Genomic DNA, 19,214 nt, shown 5'->3' with positions numbered 1-19,214 from the left:
CCCTACAATTGATTAAAGGAACAGTTCACACAAAATACAATTTCAAGCCTAATCTGCTCTTAGAAACACGACAACTCCAAAAAAAAAAAAAGGACATGCAAATCTGTATTTGTCCACACATTTGTTTAGAACAGTTTGCTCTGGGACAGCCAACAACACAGTTCCTCGGGTCTTTAAGGCCTTTAAAGCTTAAATGGGAATAAAAACAGAATCCACTGCTCATTGCTCACTGTGTACATTTGCAACATGATGCATCATCATTTCGTGTTATCGTCTCTGTGATGATCATATCAAGAAAAACAGTCATCCAAGCAGCCCGACCTTTGACCGCTTTTTATTTTGCGTTGTAAAGATGAGCAGTGGCCTCGCTTGTTTACAAGAGGAACATGGAGCCCGGGAGACTGCTACACACAAGCCTGACTCTCTTAATCCTGCTAACTTGCAGCCATGCAGGTGAGAGCCGCTTTCTCGGCGGATTTGTGAATGACCCGCCTTTTCATGGCAAGTTTTCAAACTGTCCTGGAGGTGGAAAAATTATGTTGCGAAGGTCACGCCTCTGCAATCAATGTGGAAAATGTTAAAGTAGACAACCAGCCAGCGCTGAAATCATATGCCGGTGATGAAAAACAGCTTTTTGTTGTGTTATAATTGTTGGTTTGGGCTTTTTTAGAACCTGATCTGAGAGTGGACCAGGCGCTGCTAACCATACAGAACCAGCTCACCCAAAACGTTCAAGTTTTTTACACCTCAGATTACTGCTATAAGGTAAATAATAAATACACCTCCTCTCTATTTTATGTATTCATTTTAAATACTAAGACTTTATTTCCAAGGTATTCTCAACGTCTTGCACAAAAGCATAAATAAAGTTCTTGTATTGCTTGAAAGATTTCTGTGAATTTTACTTTATTGGTTTATTCACACCAGATTCTTCACATTTATTCAACCTAATAATAGATTTACTCAAACTAGGGATACTTTGACTTCACCAGAGTATATTCTACTAGCGCTACTTTATATTTCCACTTTATTGTTGGAGGCACTAGATTCATTTAATCATTTTACAGATTAAAGTTTCCAAAATTCCCAGGATTGGAAGGTTTACCATGGCAACCATGCAAACCAGAGTCCATAAAAATCTTTGCGTGCAACTGTTTACATAATTACTAATACATTTATTATTTTTAACACCAGAAATGTTTTTTAACCCTTTGACTTTTCTTCCCAGTGTGTGTACCAGCATCTGACCACAGTGAAGCCCAACAACAATGCGTCCGTGGTGATCAGCACTAAATTCACACTTCACATTCGTGTGGAGTCACAGGACAGAAATACGACCATCTGCAGGTGACAAATGACTTTCAATCCTCTGGTAAGGTTTGGATTTCGTTCTTGTTTGTTCCTGTTTATCCGGTGCACTGGAACGCTTTTGTTTCCAGACATAATGGGATGCGGAGGCATCCAGTGATGACATCGGCAGTCTGAGGGATTATTTACAGGGCTGGGGGAGTAATCCTGGCCTGCCTTCTGTGCCCGAGCGATGCCCTCCCTTAAAGTACCTCGCTGGTTATTGATCCGGAGTCTTTTTGGTGTTCATAAGACCTGACATTCTAATATTGATGAAATGGGCTCATTAGATCTTTCAAGCCATGTGTCCGTGTGTGTGTTGCGCTGGGGATGCTAACTGGGAGAGACAGCCCCCGTTTGTATAAACAATCACCCCTGAAACAACTCGAGGAGTTCCACTTTATGTTGGGGGTGGGGGGTCACCTGTGACTTCACATGACGAGTTTCCAGCCTGTAACGCTCCCTACTTAAAGTGTTTGTCTGCCTATAGATCAGTGCTGAGGTCTCCAAACAGACTATCCAGACTATCGATTTCTCCTTCACCTTTTAAAAAAACACCAGCTGATAGCTAGTATGTCACCCCCCACAGTGGATCAATGTGAACATATAATGCACACTTTTGGTGCCCTGAAATGGGAGAAACACAAATAGCTGCACTTCATATCCACAGCCGCTGGGGGGCGCTCCTGAGCTTCAGGTGGATCGTTAATCTGTCAGCTGGAGGATGGGAAGAGCTTCTTTTTAACTGTTAGGTCAAGAGTGAAAGAGCAAAAGTAGTCAAGGGGAAAAAGGCAATAAATGTAGGCTTCTGATGAAATACCACCTCAGAGAGACTTTATGTGCTTTTACTGGATGTGTGTGGCTTCCTCTCTGTATATATATTCTTGTTTTGGATGCAGATGGAGTCAGACGTATGAAGAAAATGGTCGCTACAGTGTTTGGATCCGGATACCAAAGTCCACCACAAACCCCAGCTGCACTCACACTGTTGACCAAACTCCAAACAATGTTTCCTTGCGTAAGTATCGATGAAGAACGTGAGTGATTAGTCGTTGCCGTAGGGCAGCGTGACTGTGCATTGACAGCAGAGGAACACGTGTCCACAGCACGCTCGGGCCAAACCTTTGATCCACTCTCTGTTTAATTGAGTCAGTAAAGAGAAGAAAGGAAGCAAAAATCACTCGGCCCCTCTGCGTCCTACCCCGTCTGTCCCCCGGGACATGATGCGTATTGATCAGATGAGACATGCTGTCTTCAAAAGGGGATAAAAGACAAGCTTTTTTTGTTTGTCTTAAAGGACTGGCTCTGCGCAGAGGATTGTGGGAAATACATTAGGGAGTGTGGAAGGATTAGTGCATAATGGGATTTTGAAAGCGTCACTCTCCATAATGTACACTCTACTTAACAATATTGCAGATTATGTTGTAGATCAGACTTTTAAGGGCAAGTAGCCATTATCCAAGCAGATATACGGTCAGTGTGACTGCATCCCTCCCAGTATGATGAGCTTCCATTAGCTCTACAGACCGGTGATTACGCTAGCTCCCCACAGGACTTGCTTAGCTTAAGTACTGGTCTGGTCAGCAGCTGAAGACAGGTTGGAGCTGCTCTATTGGGGAATTTCAAAGTTTACTTCGGCGTCTCGCATTGATTGTCTGTGGGGCTTCATGAGATCATCCGCCGGCTGGTATTCTTCGACGTTCCCCTGCAGTTGCTACCAGATCCACTCTTTAATTGTGTTAGTACTGTATTCTGATTTGTACCACAAACCGCAAGTCACCTGCAGAGAACTTCATCCTTACAAACAATTCCACATATTGACCACCACAAAGTGTTTCTTATTTAATTTTGGAAATCATATTGATGTTCTGAAGCTAATCAGATTGGCTTTAAAACGCCTGCGTTAATTCTGTATCCTGACTGTAATTAATAGAGCTTCTGTTGTGATGTATTATCTTATAACGTGGCCAGTGTTTCTTTCCAGTGGATTCGGGATAAAGTGGCTTATTTTGGTTAGCTTTTTTTCTCGTATCTCCTGTACTTTGATGCAGGAAGTCTGTTCTGACATCTCCTGAGTCCTTGTTCGTTTGTTTTTTTTCACAATGTTGCCGTAAAATATGCTTCTGATTAGCAGGAGTTGATGGGTGAGCAGTAATGTGGCATTTCCTTGCAATTTTGTGACAAGATGCATGTGGCAGATGTGTTTATCCTCTTTTATCTACATGAAACAAGATATTGTTTGGTTCCATCAGCAGTGAATCTACATTTATAGGTGATTCAGAACAGATTCTGTTTACCTGTCTGCTGGGTTTGTGAGCTGATGTACTGTGAACCCCATCCTGACCCTTCTCCCTCGGCCCAGTGTAGCCTCTCCTATTTTCCTTTTCAAATGGCTGCAGGCTTACGTTTCCCAGCATGATTGAGATAAATTGATGGATCAGCGATGTTGTTTTCCATTTGCTTGTTGTTTGACACTTGAGGGATACCCTTTGACACCGGCTGAGTGACGGAGAGCCGCAGGGGACAAACAGGAAGCAGGACAATCAGACATTTGGTGCTGCACTATGGTGGCTCAGACCCTACTCTGATGAACTTTAGAACATCATCGATACAGACTGTAAATTATGTTGATGCGCTGATGATTCCCCGGTATTTTCTTATTTTCCAGCTCTTCTGGCAGCTGCTCTGTCCCTGGCTTTGATTGCTGTCTCATTTGTTGTGGTACCCATCATATATAGGTACGCATATGCTTTTTTTTATTTTTTATTTGTTTTAAATGATACGTAAAACGACCATCCTGCAGCGATCAGACGTCCATCCAAACTTGGCTCCTCAAAACTCTTGTCCCATTTACAGGAAGCGCTCCACATCAAAATTTATGAGGACCATTTGCTGCCAAGCCCCCCGGTACTCCCTGGACAATGTAAGTAAAATACTGCCACCGATGAATGCATTAGATTCATATTTTGGAAAGTGGAACGGCACCAGGATGTGACAGATTAAATCAGTCAGTCTTGACACTGATCAAAGGATTTTCATCAAATTAGTGCAACAAAGCAGTATTATTATTCTTTTTCTATTAGTTGTTGTTGTTGTTTTTGTTGTTGCCAACCACAGAACCAGATACATCCGTACCAAAATTGCTCTGAAGCTGCAGTCTTCCAGCCATTTGGGAGACACTAACACAATGATTGATACAAATGTTAGCGGAGCCAATTGTACTGCAGACTTAGACAGAATTAATGGAGCGCTGCAACATCCAAATCATGTTGCCTGTTGGCAGGAACCGCTGTGTGTTCTTAGTGTGCGTCAATGACTCCTTTTGTTCCCTCCGAGTAAGTGAGTCTCTGTCTTCCTCACGCTGCACGGACGGCATGCAGATCCATCATAACGTATTAGTGCTGGTGTCTTCCTGCTCTGGCTCTTTAAACTGCGGCACCGGGGCCAAAGAGTCAGACTAATCCAACTGGGGGGGCAACAGGCCAGAGTCCTCTCAGTGCTGCCTTCACAGAGCGTCAGAAAACGAGGCACCGCAGCAGAGAATGACCCAGGACACGTCTGTCTGTCTGCCTGCCTGCCTGTCTGTCTGTCTGCCTGCCTGCCTGCCTGTCTGTCTGTCCGTCCATTGACCCACCCACCCAGTCATCCATCCATCCATCCATCCATCCATCCATCCATCCGTTCGTCCGTCCATCCATCCATCCGTCCGTCCATCTATCCATCCATCCATCCATCTGTCATCCATCCATCCATCCATCCATCATCTATCCATCCATCCATCCATCCATCCATCCATCCGTTCGTCCATCCATCCATCCATCCATCCATCCATCCATCCATCCATCATCTATCCATCCATCCATCCATCCATCCGTCATCCATCCATCCATCCATCCATCCATCCATCCATCCATCCATCCATCCATCCATCCATCCATCCATCCCATAATGCTAATGTTGGCTAATGTTGTCAACAAAGAGAAGCTATTGTGGAAATGATCATTAGTCATTATTAGCGAGTTATTGAGTTAACATCCAACCTTATTCGACCCCCCCGCCACGACCGAAAAGCCAAAGATTGTGATTCTGTGCCGTTGTGGTTTTTCTCCTCCAGGACACAACTCCAACATGTGAGGAAGAAGAAGAAATAAGCGGCAAACAGCGGCCCAAGCGTCTGCTCTCTCTGGACACGTTCCGAGGGTATGTGACAAGCGTTCTCCTCATCGGGCCCATGTGTCCTGTTTACGCTGATCCTTTTCAGAGCCATCTCAGGCATGATGAAGATCTCCAGTTCCAGCGTAATGAATGATTACAGGGGTCACAGTCTGGCCACAGGCTCCCCCCAAACCTTTTGTTATCGGACGGGATGGCTTTGGGCATGGTTTCTGATATGCGTTTCCCCCGGAACAGTGCGTTTCTGTTGGACAAGAGTGATGCATGTGATTGAATCTGGGCTCCCTGCTCCTCTTAATTGTGGCCTGGGGTTAGACACAAAGCACGCCTCTCTGGAAACAGGATGCTGGTGTGGCTGTGACCTCCTTGTAGTCAAATAATTGACGTAATAATACCATCAACATATCAGCACATATCCACCGGGTCATAGATCTCCAGCCTAGTGAGAGGAAATCCAGCCGCACGGAGGCAGCTTCAGCACACAACTGGTCCATTCTGCAGCAGGGACCGTCATCTAAAGACATCTAACAAGACTATCAAACACTTACAGAAAAAGCATGATAATATCTCTGTGTGTTATTGATATTTCGTTTGGTTGTAGAGGACACGCTACCCACCTGACAACACGGTTGATAAAACTGTGTCTCCCAGCACCAGATTAACACTGTCAACCCCCTTCCCGATTTATGATCCATGGCTCTGATAAGTAACTTTTTACACAACACAGGGACATCATCCATCTGCCATGAGCTCTTGAGGCTTTTCCTCTACTCACAGTTTTTTCACAGTCACTCACACTCCGACTGACATGATATACAGAGAACTGTCGACTTGGCGCGCACGTTCATTCTTTTAAAAGGATTTTGGATTTTAATTTTGGGTAGCGCTGCTAAAAGCCTCCCGCTGTTCTCCTTCCAGGGGAAAAGTTGCACTGTCAGTCGTTAGCGTTGCTTTACAACACAGTTAATAACAATAATAGAAGAAGACTGTAGTGCCAGGTGGCTGAATTATTCCATATTTTGACTGCTGCAGCATTTATTTCAACTGATTTACTTTCTCAAGGAAAAAAAAATCCTTGGAATTTCTACTGATGTTGAAGTTTATTATGGCTACAATATCCACTGGTGCACTTGACGCGTCCAGCAACACTGGTAACTCAATACTCTTTAATGATGGAGTCTAACTACACGTTAAATAATGTAGGATGCAACGTTAACTTTCTGAGGAGTCACACAGAAGATCCTGCAAGAAGGACATCTGTGAGCTGTTAGCTTTATGGCATAAATAAAGATTTAGAGAAAGTGGCAAATATCCATGGCAGTTATTCCTCAACCTGGATCTTAGCTTTCATTACTTTGCGGCAACACTAAAGGAACATTTGCTATAGTTACTCGTTGAATACACCAGTTTTTAATACTTAGATGGAAGATAAATAGTTCCCTCCTGAACAAAGTCTTTCATCTGCTGTAGTTTTGTATCTGTAAAGATACAGAAAACAGGTCCTGATGCAAGAGGATGCAACTGATACTGGTCTAATAAAGGTACATTCAAGGTCTTTTTGTCACTATGGTGGCTAATGGATGAAATTTACAGCAGTGTGTGCATGTGTGTGTGAGAGAAAGAAATTATGAGCGCGTGCAGCAGGATTTACTCCGCTTTAATAGCCCTTTTGAGACGATAGCGTCCGATTAAAATCTCGTATCAGCAGGTTGGACCTAAAAGAGCCGTAATGGCCTTTTCAATTGAATTTAAGCAGGAAAACAAGAGCAGGCGGAGAAAGATAGCGCGCCCCTTATCAGACCATCGTTTTCTTTAAACTCGTTCTTTCTGGATGATATTTCTGCATCGCTGCAGTTAAAGTGCACATGCATCATAAGTGTGGAGGAGGATGGAGGGATAGTGCCTCGGAGCAAATGTCATTAATCCACCAAAACTTGATGAGGCAGTGGCCAAAGTCTTTCTCACGGCGTTTCCTCCAGCTAGGGTTAGCGCCTGCTGTTCTGCAGCAGGCCAGGCCGCTGCTGAGGCATAAAGTGTATCATATATTAGATGCAAAGTCTTTAGTCAGCACTGCTGCTCGAGGAGATTCAGAGGACAAGTGTTCATTTCCTGAGTGATTCATAATGCTTAGGCTGCATTACCTCGCATTTAGAGGGTGACAGCAGACGAGCCCCGCCCCACCGCACTTATACTTCAATCCAACACTTAATGATATTCCAGAGGTGTTATTTAGGAGGCAATCAGTTCTTCACATAGGAAATAATTCATTCATTCATGTTTTAAGGTACATTTTCAGACAATATTCTGATGCAGTTGAAAGCTCATTTTATCGTGCGTCCAGGTTTGCCTTGACGGTGATGGTTTTTGTGAACTATGGTGGAGGAGGCTACTGGTTCTTTCAGCATGCTCCATGGAACGGTGAGGCAAATATGTACCTTTTTAAGGATTTGCAAGAATTTTAGGACTAATTGAACTGTACTACATGTAAATCTGAATGTATGGGTGAGGGTGTTTTTTGAAGAGCTCACGAGCAATTTGCTAGTTATGATAAATGTCAAATCCACACCCACAGGAAGCCATTCCTCATGAAAAACAACTTAAAGACATGAGTTATAGATTTTTAATGGTTATTAACAACCAGGAAGGTAATGGAAAGAAGGTGGCACGCGTGTTTAAACTGACGCTCGGAGACAATAAGAGGGAGGCAGCAAATGACTGAGACTCTTAATGTGTACAAAGGAACAAAAAAAAAAGATTTTCCCTGATTAAATGTATCGATTCCAGGGGTAGTTTGATTAATCTTCTCTGCAGCTGGTCCAAAACTGTCAGAGGAGGGGAGATACTTATTAATCACACCTTTTGGAAATTGGAAGTTAATGATGGAAGCGGCTTTTTAAGGTTCTCGCATGGTGAATGCTGGATGGCAAAAACTAGAAAAGTCTGATAATAAAAGGGAAAAAAACAGAACTCAAGTGCTGGTTTAATGGCGTAAAACTTTGTTCTGTTTCAGGTCTAACTGTAGCAGATCTGGTCATGCCATGGTAGGACACCATTTCCATGAGTTATTAATCACAATTTACTGTATATATTCAGTTTACTCAGCGTTTTCCCCAGGTTTGTCTTCATCATCGGGACGTCGGTGGTGTTGGCTTTCAGATCCATGCAGAGGAGGCGAGTACGACGCCTGCAGCTGCTGCGTAAGATCACCTGGAGAACGGGCGTCCTCCTCATGCTGGGCTTCTGCTTCCTCAACTACTCTCCACGAGACGGCCCATGTAGGTGGAACCCAGGATGGTTATTTTGAACAGACTCTTTCTGCAGTGGGAGTTCTAAAAACGAAGGCTATGGCCTCCCTGATAATGTCTCCTAATTACACACGCCAAAGCGGCACAACAGCGAGTGCGGCGGCGTTTTTTGTGGGGGGGGTTTCTGACGCTAATGCACCGGTTCAGCTGGGAAATGCAGCTTTGGAACAACAAACATGTTCACGTTCAACAATTTTCTGACAATTTTGTCATTTGTTTTATGGATCATAAAAATAACCCACCTGTTTATCCATCTGTGGAGTGTTGCGTTGTTGGCTCGAGGACACGTTACTAAAATACAGGTGATGTGTTTAGATCAAAATGAATGGTCAACCCAGAGCTGCATTGTCAGGTTTGGAGGCAAAGCAGGCTAAACACCCCTCTTTTCATCACCCACCTGGGGATGAGCAGGCCTCCCTTCGCACATTAGCCCTCCCAGGCGCTAATGGACTTTCCTGTGGTGATGCAGGCGTAACCGGGTTAACAAAAATATTGTTATTGTGTGCCCAGTCTCAAAATCCAGTGCCAGGGGATGGTTAACAGGAGGGAGATTGAGCAAAAACAACCACCCTGGTAATGGACAATTACAAACAGATAGTGTTACAGCCGTCAGCAGCTGCTGCCACCGGCGTTGACCAGAACAACACTGCCGCTTTTACCACGAGCAGCAGCTTTGCCCGCTCGTCTCCAAGGACGTCCTCGGCAGTTCAGGACCAGGGTTTATGCATAATCGGACGATGGAACCGTTTCAGCTCAACACATTAAATCACTTTGAGGTCAAATGGAACAAAAGGCGTTAACCTGTGAGATCAACGGTGTGTTGATTTTACTCCTGCAATCTAAGGAGCGTTTCACAGCTCCTTCCGCTCCACGTGACGGTCCACACTCATCAGTTTCTCCTATATTAACTGTATTCTGTAAAAGCTGAACTATTGTTTATTAGATTGGGTTTTCAAGTGAAGGAGACGGAGGGAAATTTTGGTCAAATGAAAAGCCAGACATTCGCTTTTAAAGTATATTCTGTCTCCGCTGGTTTCCTAATGGCTTTACGCAGCTGCGTTCACCTCCTTCATACAATCATCGTTTTGGTTAATGTATCTCTGGAAGCGCTACGAGATGGGAGGCGGGCAGCAGCCACATTTGCTTCCTAAATGATTTTCTAACATTGAAAAAGGCTTCAGTTAAAAACCAAAACAGCGTGAACTGATGTGTTAGGTCGCGTGGCTGTGAGACCTTCCTCTGGTCTACCTTTGTGCTCTGACCTTACAGGGTGGATTTTTAGTTAAAGGACTTTTTGTTGCAGATGTGATCATGGAAGCAGATTTTACAGACGTGTCACGATTAAGAGCTTCCTCTTCCCCTGTCAAAGCAGAGATTTCCTCCTCTTATTTGATTTACACAGATCAACGATCGGGATTGCGCCATTTTTACAGCACTTTTGTGCAGCAGAGCGCTTTCCAATTAACTAAATGTGTAGATTAACATCAATCTCTCAACAATCCACCAACCCTGTCCTCTCCACTTTGTGGAGGGTGAGAGATAACGGGGAATCATTGCTTAGCTTCCCACATTCTTTACATTTCCATATCCTGAAGCCTGACAACATCTCCCAGTGTGCCGCTTTGTCCATCACCCCCTTCAGGAGGCAGTATTTGCTGGATGATTAAGAGGACAACCCCACACTCAATATAATCGATGTCCTGGTTAATTGTTGGCACAGTTCAGCAGAACTAGCTTGACATGGAGGTGTCTACCTTCGCTCTGCAGACGCGTCTTTATTAGCGGGTTCATGCTGCTGTTATCTGTGTTCCAGTGTCCTGGTCCTGGCTCAGGATTCCTGGAGTCCTGCAGCGTCTGGGCTTCACCTACTTCATTCTATCACTCCTGCAGACTTTCTGGGGCCAGAAAGAAATCTCACTGACAGAGGTGAGCAGCTCTGTCAGCTTCACTGTAGTCTTTCTAATCTGATGAGCGGGAGAGAGGAGAGCGAGAGATTTGGTGAAGAAATGAAAATTGAACCAAACTGAAAAGTGTTTTGTCCTCTGCTTTGACCCATTTCAGTGGAAAATCAGGGGAGAAACAAAACAATTGTGGGTCAGTAAAACTGGAGATCAAGGTTTTTAGACATTCATTCAGCAGCATTCAATTAAAAAATATCTAATTAACAGTGTAAGAGCATTAGCTAAGAGTTAAACACAAATGAAGATATGGAAATTGACTGTAAAAGGACAATTCAACATTTAAGTTGAGAGTGTTCAGAGGTGAAAACGTGCCACAATAATTGCATAGCGATGTCCAATATATGAAGGACAACAAAGGGACATGTTCACGTTTGTTGAAAGGACATTCTTAAAATAAGACTTCTGCTATTGTATTATTTAAATAAGAAGCCTTATCACACAGCACGGACAGTCTAGTCTGGCAAACTGGTGTGATGGAAACCACTGATGGAAACGAGCGAGTGCCATCTTAGTCGTGCAGCTTTGGACTTGAAGACGCATCTCAAGGTTTCTCTACTGTGTTCCAGCATCACTGGTGGAGCTCTGTCCAAGATGTGGTTGTTTACTGGCCACAGTGGCTGATTATCATCCTGCTGGAGACTCTGTGGCTCTGTGTCACTTTCCTCATGCCTGTGCCCGACTGTCCCACGTAAGTTCAGGCCCCCTCCTTAGGTGCTGAACGTGGCCGTTGACCGCCACCCCTGCTGGAGTGTCCACGCCGACATCATCTCCATCTGCTGAGGTGTTGCCCCGCGCGCCTTGTGTTGCTGTTGTGAACAGTTATGATTTATGGGCCTGTGCTGTATGCTTCAGAGAGCATAATTAGCCAATCTTGGACTGTCATGTGCAATAAGACTGGTGGAGGCAGAGGATCCATCTTCCTCGCTCTGAGTCTTCTGCTCATTGTTGCTATTTTTGCACATTTCCCCCCAATTTTATGCCTCGGTGTTAAAATTGGGACTTTGAAATTGTAGTGTTAATTGCCTAATATCTGTGTTATGTTACATATTAATGATCTACAACGTTAAAATGCAATTAAATGTACAATTTAATTAATCTTTCCTTTTTTCAGTGGCTATTTAGGTGCCGGTGGAATCGGCGACCATGGTCTTTACCCAAACTGCACTGGAGGCGCTGCAGGATACATCGACAGATGGATGTTTGGTGATAACATGTACAGATATCCCACGTGCAAAGTCAGTTATCCATCACGCATATCCATGGATATTGTGTTTTAAAGTTGTGGAAGAAGCTCATTTCTGCATTTTTTTAATTGCATTATTTCAGGAAATGTATCAGACCACACAGCCCTTTGACCCAGAGGGGGTTCTGGGGACGGTCAACTCTATTGTCATGGGATTCCTGGGAATGCAGGTAAAATAAAGAATTTCTTAAACATTGCTGCAAATTATCCATGGATTGGTTAGATTCTACAAAATCATCAGCAATCTGAAACAATGTGACGAACCAGAATCTATTATATAGTCACAATAATTTGAGCTGCTGTACCGACTACTGCACAATCATGGACCACTACAGCCAAATTACAGTACATGAAACACACACACACACACACACACGCACGCACTCGCATTACGTGTCTCCAGCTCTTCCTGTTTTCCCATTGGCAGCAAACTGGGAAGCCCCAGTCAGTTGGAGCCCTTCATCTCCCATCCGATGATTTCAACAGACTCAAACCGCTACAGAGCTGACAAAGATTGAGCTCGTTTAAGGAATCATTCATAGAAATTAACGACGTTAGAACTTCGGTGAATCCCTATATGTCACATAAAAGTGAAAATAATTGTTGGACTTTTTAATGTGTATCAGTTTTTCCTGACTCCTCTAATATAAAACACTTTATTCTAACACTATAAATAGTATTTATTTGGCACCAAGAATCTTACATTACATTACATACATATGCTTTCTTTTTTAAAAAAAATAAAGCTCTTTTTTTAAATAAAGCTCTTTCTGGATTGTTAGTAGAAGCTCACATTTGGAAGTGTAAACAGGGTTCACCTTGAATTTCAGTGAAAACTGAATGAAAAATACTTTCCCACCTCCTTGCAAGCGCACAGCTGCCCTCTGTTTTTGACAACGTGTTGCAGGAAAGTGGGGCGAGTTTCTCTCCTCCAACGTTGATTGTCACTTTTAACCGTTTGCACTGTGGGAAGCTGCCTCGCAAAAGCAGCCACATTGCTTAATTCCCGGCGGGCGGTTAGCTCTGAGCCCGTCAGTCAGCACGTCTTAGACGACACGCCAGGTGTCCGCTGCCCTCCTGCGTGTTCTGCCAGGCTAATGTCCTCAGCTGAGACACATTCATCATCACCAAATTAATCAGAGGCTGCAGACGACTTATGCGCCACATCTGGATGGGCAGAAATGTGACCGCCGCATCAGGGACACAGTCACCCACAACCCAGGCAGATTTAGTTACCCAAGGACAAACACACGGACACGCCGGAGGTTGTTGGTTTATATAGCAAGTCTTGGTAATCCCAGGAATGGATCTGCTGTGGTGACTGTACGTATCTGCCTTCTTTCCCTCGGGCTGGAAAAATCCTCCTCTTCTACAGGGGGGCCGACGTCCACATCCTCTGTCGATTCCTGTTGTGGGCCGTCATCCTGGTACGTTGCGTCATGCAGATGCAGAAAGATAAAACTCAAGACGACCCATCGCTTTGAATAACATTTGCTTCCTCCTCACCATCTCTGATCTTGCTGGTTTTATTCAGCTTGGGGACAAACCCCGGTGTGCGTTTCTCTTCCCACCACTGGGGTATTAGTCCCAGCCGCCGAGGCCACTCATTAGCAGGAATTGGTGGAGGATGTGTGTCATCCCGGCACGATTGAACAACATCCGTGCGCGGCTGCGTTTCCGGGCAGACACGAGTATACGGCTCGTCTGGGGACACGCATTACCTCCTATTGATCAAAAGGGATGTGGATATTATTTACTGGCTACTGTAATCAGTAGCAACTGAAGGTGTGATTAATTGGTGCTCATGCATGGTGAGCTTCCCCCAGAAAACGCAGCGACAGCACTTGATGGTCGCTGGACCACAACAATCACCAGAGTCTGGGCAGAACAGTGGCCATTATTTTAACACGGGCTCTCACTTGTTTTCTCACCAGTGGTTCTGGGTGGTCTTGAAACACAAAAGCAGGCAGGCTGGCGTCGTTTTCCTTCTGAGTGGGGGGATGAGTCCCGCAGGGAGGAGCACCGTGTTATACGAGACGGCTCTTTTTGCGTTTCTAGACCCGCAACATGAGGCTTTTAGTCAATTCTAACGATATTGAGGGACGCGGTCCCCCCCAAAACAACAATCCAGACTTCACTGAACCTACATGCCAACTGTCTTTTTAAACGTACAGCGCCAAGCTGCAGACATGAGGCTTGTTTGCAAAAGGAGGTTAGTAGGAGTCCGCCCGCCGCTCAGGCAGACATCCTGAACAGGCTGTCCTTTGACCTGGAGCGATGATGGAGTTAGAGGAGCTGGCTGCTTCGCTCATCCTTTGAAATCTAACTGTGCAAGGGGACGAAAAGGGAGCCAGACAGTGGTCAATGTATACACGACTGTCATCCATGGCTGAAATATAAGGAATTTAGGTTTAGATTATTATCATCTCAATAATCAGTGTGATTAAGCTGGCACTATACACAATGAAAGATTTATCCTGGACGGTTAATATGTGGGGATTTCAGGGTCAATAATTATCACTGGTGAAATGAAAAATATCCTTAAACCCACGTTTACACTGTTTAATGCAGTGGTGGAGCTGAAATTTCAGGAAGCAGCACTTTGGAGGTCTGAGAGATGGAGAGAAAGATGGGAAAGTTGTGCTGCTAAAGTCTGAGTGTGCGCACGCACTGCTGGTGTGATGTTAGCAAAATTCATTTAGCAAGATTTATGTGGTGCAGTCCCCCCAAATGTTGACTGTAACGTTTTAACCACTTTAGTGCAACGTGAAATGATTAGAAAAAAAAAAAAAAATGCCGTTCAATATTTACCAAATGTCTTCACAACAACAGGAAGCGAGAGAGTGTTAACGTGCTTCTTGTTGGGATGTTTGTGTCTAGACCAAAGAGGACAAATCAATACAGGGAGTCAAGCGTTTTGCAGAGATATGGTGAGAGAAAGTGAAAATGCGGCATCTAATTAGCCTCATTTCTTAAACGACAACTGTCTCCATTCGTCTGCTGCTGTTGAATATCATTGAGTCCCATTGTGATGCAGAGAGTTTGGGGTTGAAACAAATGACATTAACTTTGCTCTTCAGGCAGCAGATGATAAAGTAACGCATGTTTTTCTTTCACATCCCCCACATAACCCTCCCCATTGATCTATCCAAACATAAAATTCAATTGAACTGAAATAGATAAAACATGATTGATTTTCTCACATTACACTTGTTGAGGAGGAACAAGAGTCCGTATTGATCCTTGTTTATGAGTGGACTATGACTACAGCCTGTAAAGGTCCCTCATACATTCTTCTCAGTAGCTAAGTGTATTTTTAGTTGCACAAACCAACAACAGATACACAAAAATGAGTTTTGCTGATTGGCCTGCTCTTTATATAGACTTGTGTAACATGGTTTTGCCTCAGCAGGGAGGAAGAAAGCAGAGATGAATCAGACATGTGCTCTGGACTTTAGCAGGTCTCCTTGGGGGAGGATGGGGGCTCATTTCAGCACACGCCCAACCACGGGAACATTACTGTGCGCCACAGATTCATCATCAACCCGAAATGACAGATTATTGCTAGATCAAACTACAGTTCAGGGTAATCCTGTGGTGGATTGATATTCAGGGGTAGCTGTGCATCTTCCTTGGAATAAACAGGCCCCGTTAATTAAAATCCAACGATCAGGCCACAGATGTGAGATATTGAAATTGAGCGATTGCCCTATATACCGACCCCATCCCACATCCCGCTGCCTGGATAGCCTGGAGACCCAATCCAGTCCTGGCTAGGCTATTTCCACACCATCGATTCTGTCATCTATACACATGATGGATATCCACCATACAGACATGTTTAGACTGGGATCCAGCAGCCAGGGTTCTGGGGAGCACAAGATTCTCCTCCCAGAGCCAAAGCAATGCCTGCGTGTGGAAAAGATGAGGAAAATAAAGTTATGTAGGGGTTTATTTCATCAGATGACGTACACCTCGAGCACAGCCCCACATGGGAGCTCATAGTTTCCTTTCTGTTTTTAAAGATTAATCCTGGTAAAATAAATAAGCCTTTTACCAGAGAAATATAGACCATATAGCATTAAGATGGGTTTTTGTTGTTATTTATTTATGTGTTATTTAACTCTGATTGGGCAAATTCATAGACACATTTTAAACGTATGCCAATATTTTTTAGTATATTAAAAAAAAAATTGCAAGCCAAGCTGTTTTAAAACTTGCTTTGAAAATCAACATTTCACCTCTTTTCCTAAATCAAATATTGTTACTGCTGCTGGTCAGATAAAGGCGAACGACGCGCTCTTCATTTTTTGGCCTGGAATCGTGAGCAGCCCCCCTCCATCCGCCGTATTTGCTTATCGCCCATCGATTTGAAATCTGCTTCATTTCCCCCCTCAGGGAATCTCCGCAGCCATCCTTACTAAGTGCACGCGAGACGAAGGATTTATACCTGTCAATAAAAATCTTTGGTAAGTGCTTCCTGACCCGCTAAATCCAGCCACTTTTCTCCACAAAAGAAAGGACGTGTTAGCCGCAGGAACAAATCACAGCCTCTAACACATGCGTGGACTTACCTCCAACGACAGCTACAACTGTAAATAATCACCTGCAGGACTGCCGAGCCTCTCCAACCGTGATCACTCTTCTTTACAGCCAACAGTTAAGAACACAGAAGTGCTCCTGTTCCACCAGCTTTGTGTCTCTATAATAACAACTCTGTTAAATGGATTTGTTGTCCTTTTCTGTGGGATGAATCCCTGCGTCTTGTTTGAGGTGATCGCTCGTGACTGCAGCCGTGCACGGCTCTCTCGTTGTGCACGAGCTTCACTGAAACATCTCCTCTATAAGATGTGATTCGTGTTTTTTTCCGTTGCAGCAGGAAGAACACCGATTCATCTGTGATGTGTAAGCAAATTCTTCCAGATGTTCCACAGGGACTCCTGCTCATCCTTGGCCATTACCTCCTTGGCCTTTATAGGCAGTTCATCGTAGATAGGTTATTGAGCTTTTGAGTACAAGTCTCTGCCTGGATGTCTCGAAGTAATTAACTCAGAGGCAAGAGCCCTTTTTGGCCCCACTTCAACTGTGATTATAAAACCCCGCAGGAAAGGAGGAGGCAACCATTTTAGCCCAGCTGATATCACATCAAACACTGTTGCACTCAGGAGCAGGCGGGACACGAGCGGCTGGCACGTCTCCAGTGGGGGGCACATGCCAAGGATCCGCCGCTGACGCTTTCGCAGTGATGCAGCAAACTCTCCTGCGGTCTGTCGGCTTGGCTCCGGAGGACCAGGCGTTATTTACGGCAGCAGATTGACAGACTGTTTTTTTACACCCTTGTAAACGCTGTACCGCTATCACTCTGTTTCTGCCCAAACGCTGTGGTCCGGGAGGTGTTGCTGATGGTCTGTTGTTGCTGACGGTGTGTTTCAGGTCCCTGTCTTATGTGACCTGCATGGGCTGCTTCTCCTTCCTGCTGCTGGCAGGCATTTATTTGGTGACTGATATGAAGGGATGGTGGGCTGGACAGCCATTTTTATATCCAGGTACTGTTTATTCACTCACAGAAGGCTCTTCAGACTGTAGTTGGTCAGAGTTAAAACCTGAAATCAATACTGATTATATGTTTTTACTCAAATACTAGCAGGAAAAATACAATTTGCACCTGTATTTTATTTATTTTATTCTGGTTTATGCTTTTTGCAATTTGAAATATTTAGATTATTCCGGTTTATTTGGAAGGCTTCTTGTGCTCCCAACGCGGAAACACGCTTGTGGATAACATTTTTCTCTGCTGCCCTTCAGGGATGAACTCCATCCTGGTGTATGTTGGCCACTCACTGCTGGGTTTCTACTTCCCATTCAGCTGGATGATGCGCTTCCAGGAGAGCCACTGGGAGTGGCTCTTCCAGAGCCTGTGCGGAACGGCTCTGTGGCTGCTTATATCTTACCTGCTGTATAGAAAGAAATTCTTCCTCAAGATTTAAACCAGCAGACAGATCTCTCTGTGTATTTTTATTATCCAGCATTATATGTCCTTTTCCATCTGAATCATCTTCATCCCGATTAAATAAACCACCATCCAGTTTTAGGGATGCTCTGTGTGTGTGCGCAGCTCTGTTTTGGGTTTTTGTTTTACATTTATTTTTTTTGTTATTCAACTTGTTTTGTGCGGCAAAAACACTGATTAAGCCACATGTGCTGACACGGTACTTAGCAAATTGGACTGAGTGATTCCACTACACACCAGGCCAACCATTATGAGACTGTTGCCATGGCCACTTGTTCCCCCTCTGTGCGCACACCGGTACCATCTGCTGTCCGGGTGACAGTACTTTAATAGGGGTCAAGATGCACAGCTCACAAAGGAGTGCCGTTAATGGGACGGACACCTCTCGCACTAATTGCATTAGAAAATCAGGGAAATTACACAAATCCGATTCACCAGAGAACAGCCTGAGCATGTTCTACACTGTCCATAATTAATACACACGTAGTTTTATCCAGGGATGATAATATGTAGCTCATGTACGTGATTAGATGGAGTGATGCAGGGACCAGGGTTTTAAAGTCTCCCCACCATTTTTCCACAGCCACAGAGCCAAACTATGGAAATCCACTGCTATCACTCAAAAGTGTGTATTTTCAGGCAGAACATACATTAAACAACCAATTTTGTGGATTTTACCGCTTACAGCCCAACACCTTACCAAGAAGGATGATGTCTACTGAGATTTTGCTGCTGTGGCCGTGCTCTAAGCCTGCCTGGGACCAGATGATACCACTGTGATGCTACATACCGTGGCTACACATCTCCTTGTGTTCATTGATTATCTTTGAGCGAAAGTCTCAGGATACCTATAGTCTGTCATATGGAAACTTTATCCCAGAATCAGTGGTCTCATGCAGAGCGCTCTGCTTCTTGTATTGCATCATGATCCATACACTCTCCCCTGATACAGTATTTATCTTCGTGCTCTAAACCCAACATTTGAGTCCATTAGTGATCTCACATGATATCTTGAAGACATACATTAATTCCTAAGTGTATTTGAATAAATGTATTTTGATCCTCCTATCAAAACCAGCGTGATTCCTTTGTCCAACGACGTGCTCCCTGTTTCAATCCAGCTGATACAGATGAGGGAACAGCAGAGTGCATGTGCAGGTACAGTAACAAGCGTG

The 19,214-nt window shown here is 44.3% G+C and overlaps 1 protein-coding gene across 2 annotated transcripts; it reads left to right on the top strand.

Annotated features, from left to right (window-relative positions):
• The first annotated feature begins 357 nt into the window (after nucleotides 1–357).
• Nucleotides 358–19,099, top strand: LOC101078824 (heparan-alpha-glucosaminide N-acetyltransferase). 2 transcript variants are annotated; one of them, XM_029835813.1, is made up of 18 exons: nucleotides 358–453; nucleotides 671–765; nucleotides 1,229–1,347; nucleotides 2,247–2,365; nucleotides 4,016–4,085; nucleotides 4,204–4,270; nucleotides 5,462–5,547; nucleotides 7,862–7,938; nucleotides 8,531–8,561; nucleotides 8,635–8,795; nucleotides 10,639–10,751; nucleotides 11,353–11,474; nucleotides 11,898–12,021; nucleotides 12,113–12,199; nucleotides 13,379–13,456; nucleotides 16,428–16,498; nucleotides 17,463–17,575; nucleotides 17,835–19,099. In XM_029835813.1, exons 1-18 carry the CDS (start codon nucleotides 387–389, stop codon nucleotides 18,014–18,016), a joined length of 1,782 nt encoding a protein of 593 aa, XP_029691673.1. In that variant the 5' UTR covers nucleotides 358–386; the 3' UTR covers nucleotides 18,017–19,099. The 2 variants fall into 2 exon arrangements, with proteins under 2 accessions (XP_029691673.1, XP_029691674.1); XM_029835814.1 differs by lacking the exon at nucleotides 671–765 and having other exon boundaries at nucleotides 392–453.
• The last annotated feature ends 115 nt before the right edge of the window (nucleotides 19,100–19,214 follow it).

The sequence above is a fragment of the Takifugu rubripes genome, chromosome 4 (genome assembly GCF_901000725.2).
Source record: "Takifugu rubripes chromosome 4, fTakRub1.2, whole genome shotgun sequence".
Taxonomy (NCBI): domain Eukaryota; kingdom Metazoa; phylum Chordata; class Actinopteri; order Tetraodontiformes; family Tetraodontidae; genus Takifugu; species Takifugu rubripes.
This window is presented reverse-complemented; position numbering and strand designations above follow the sequence as displayed.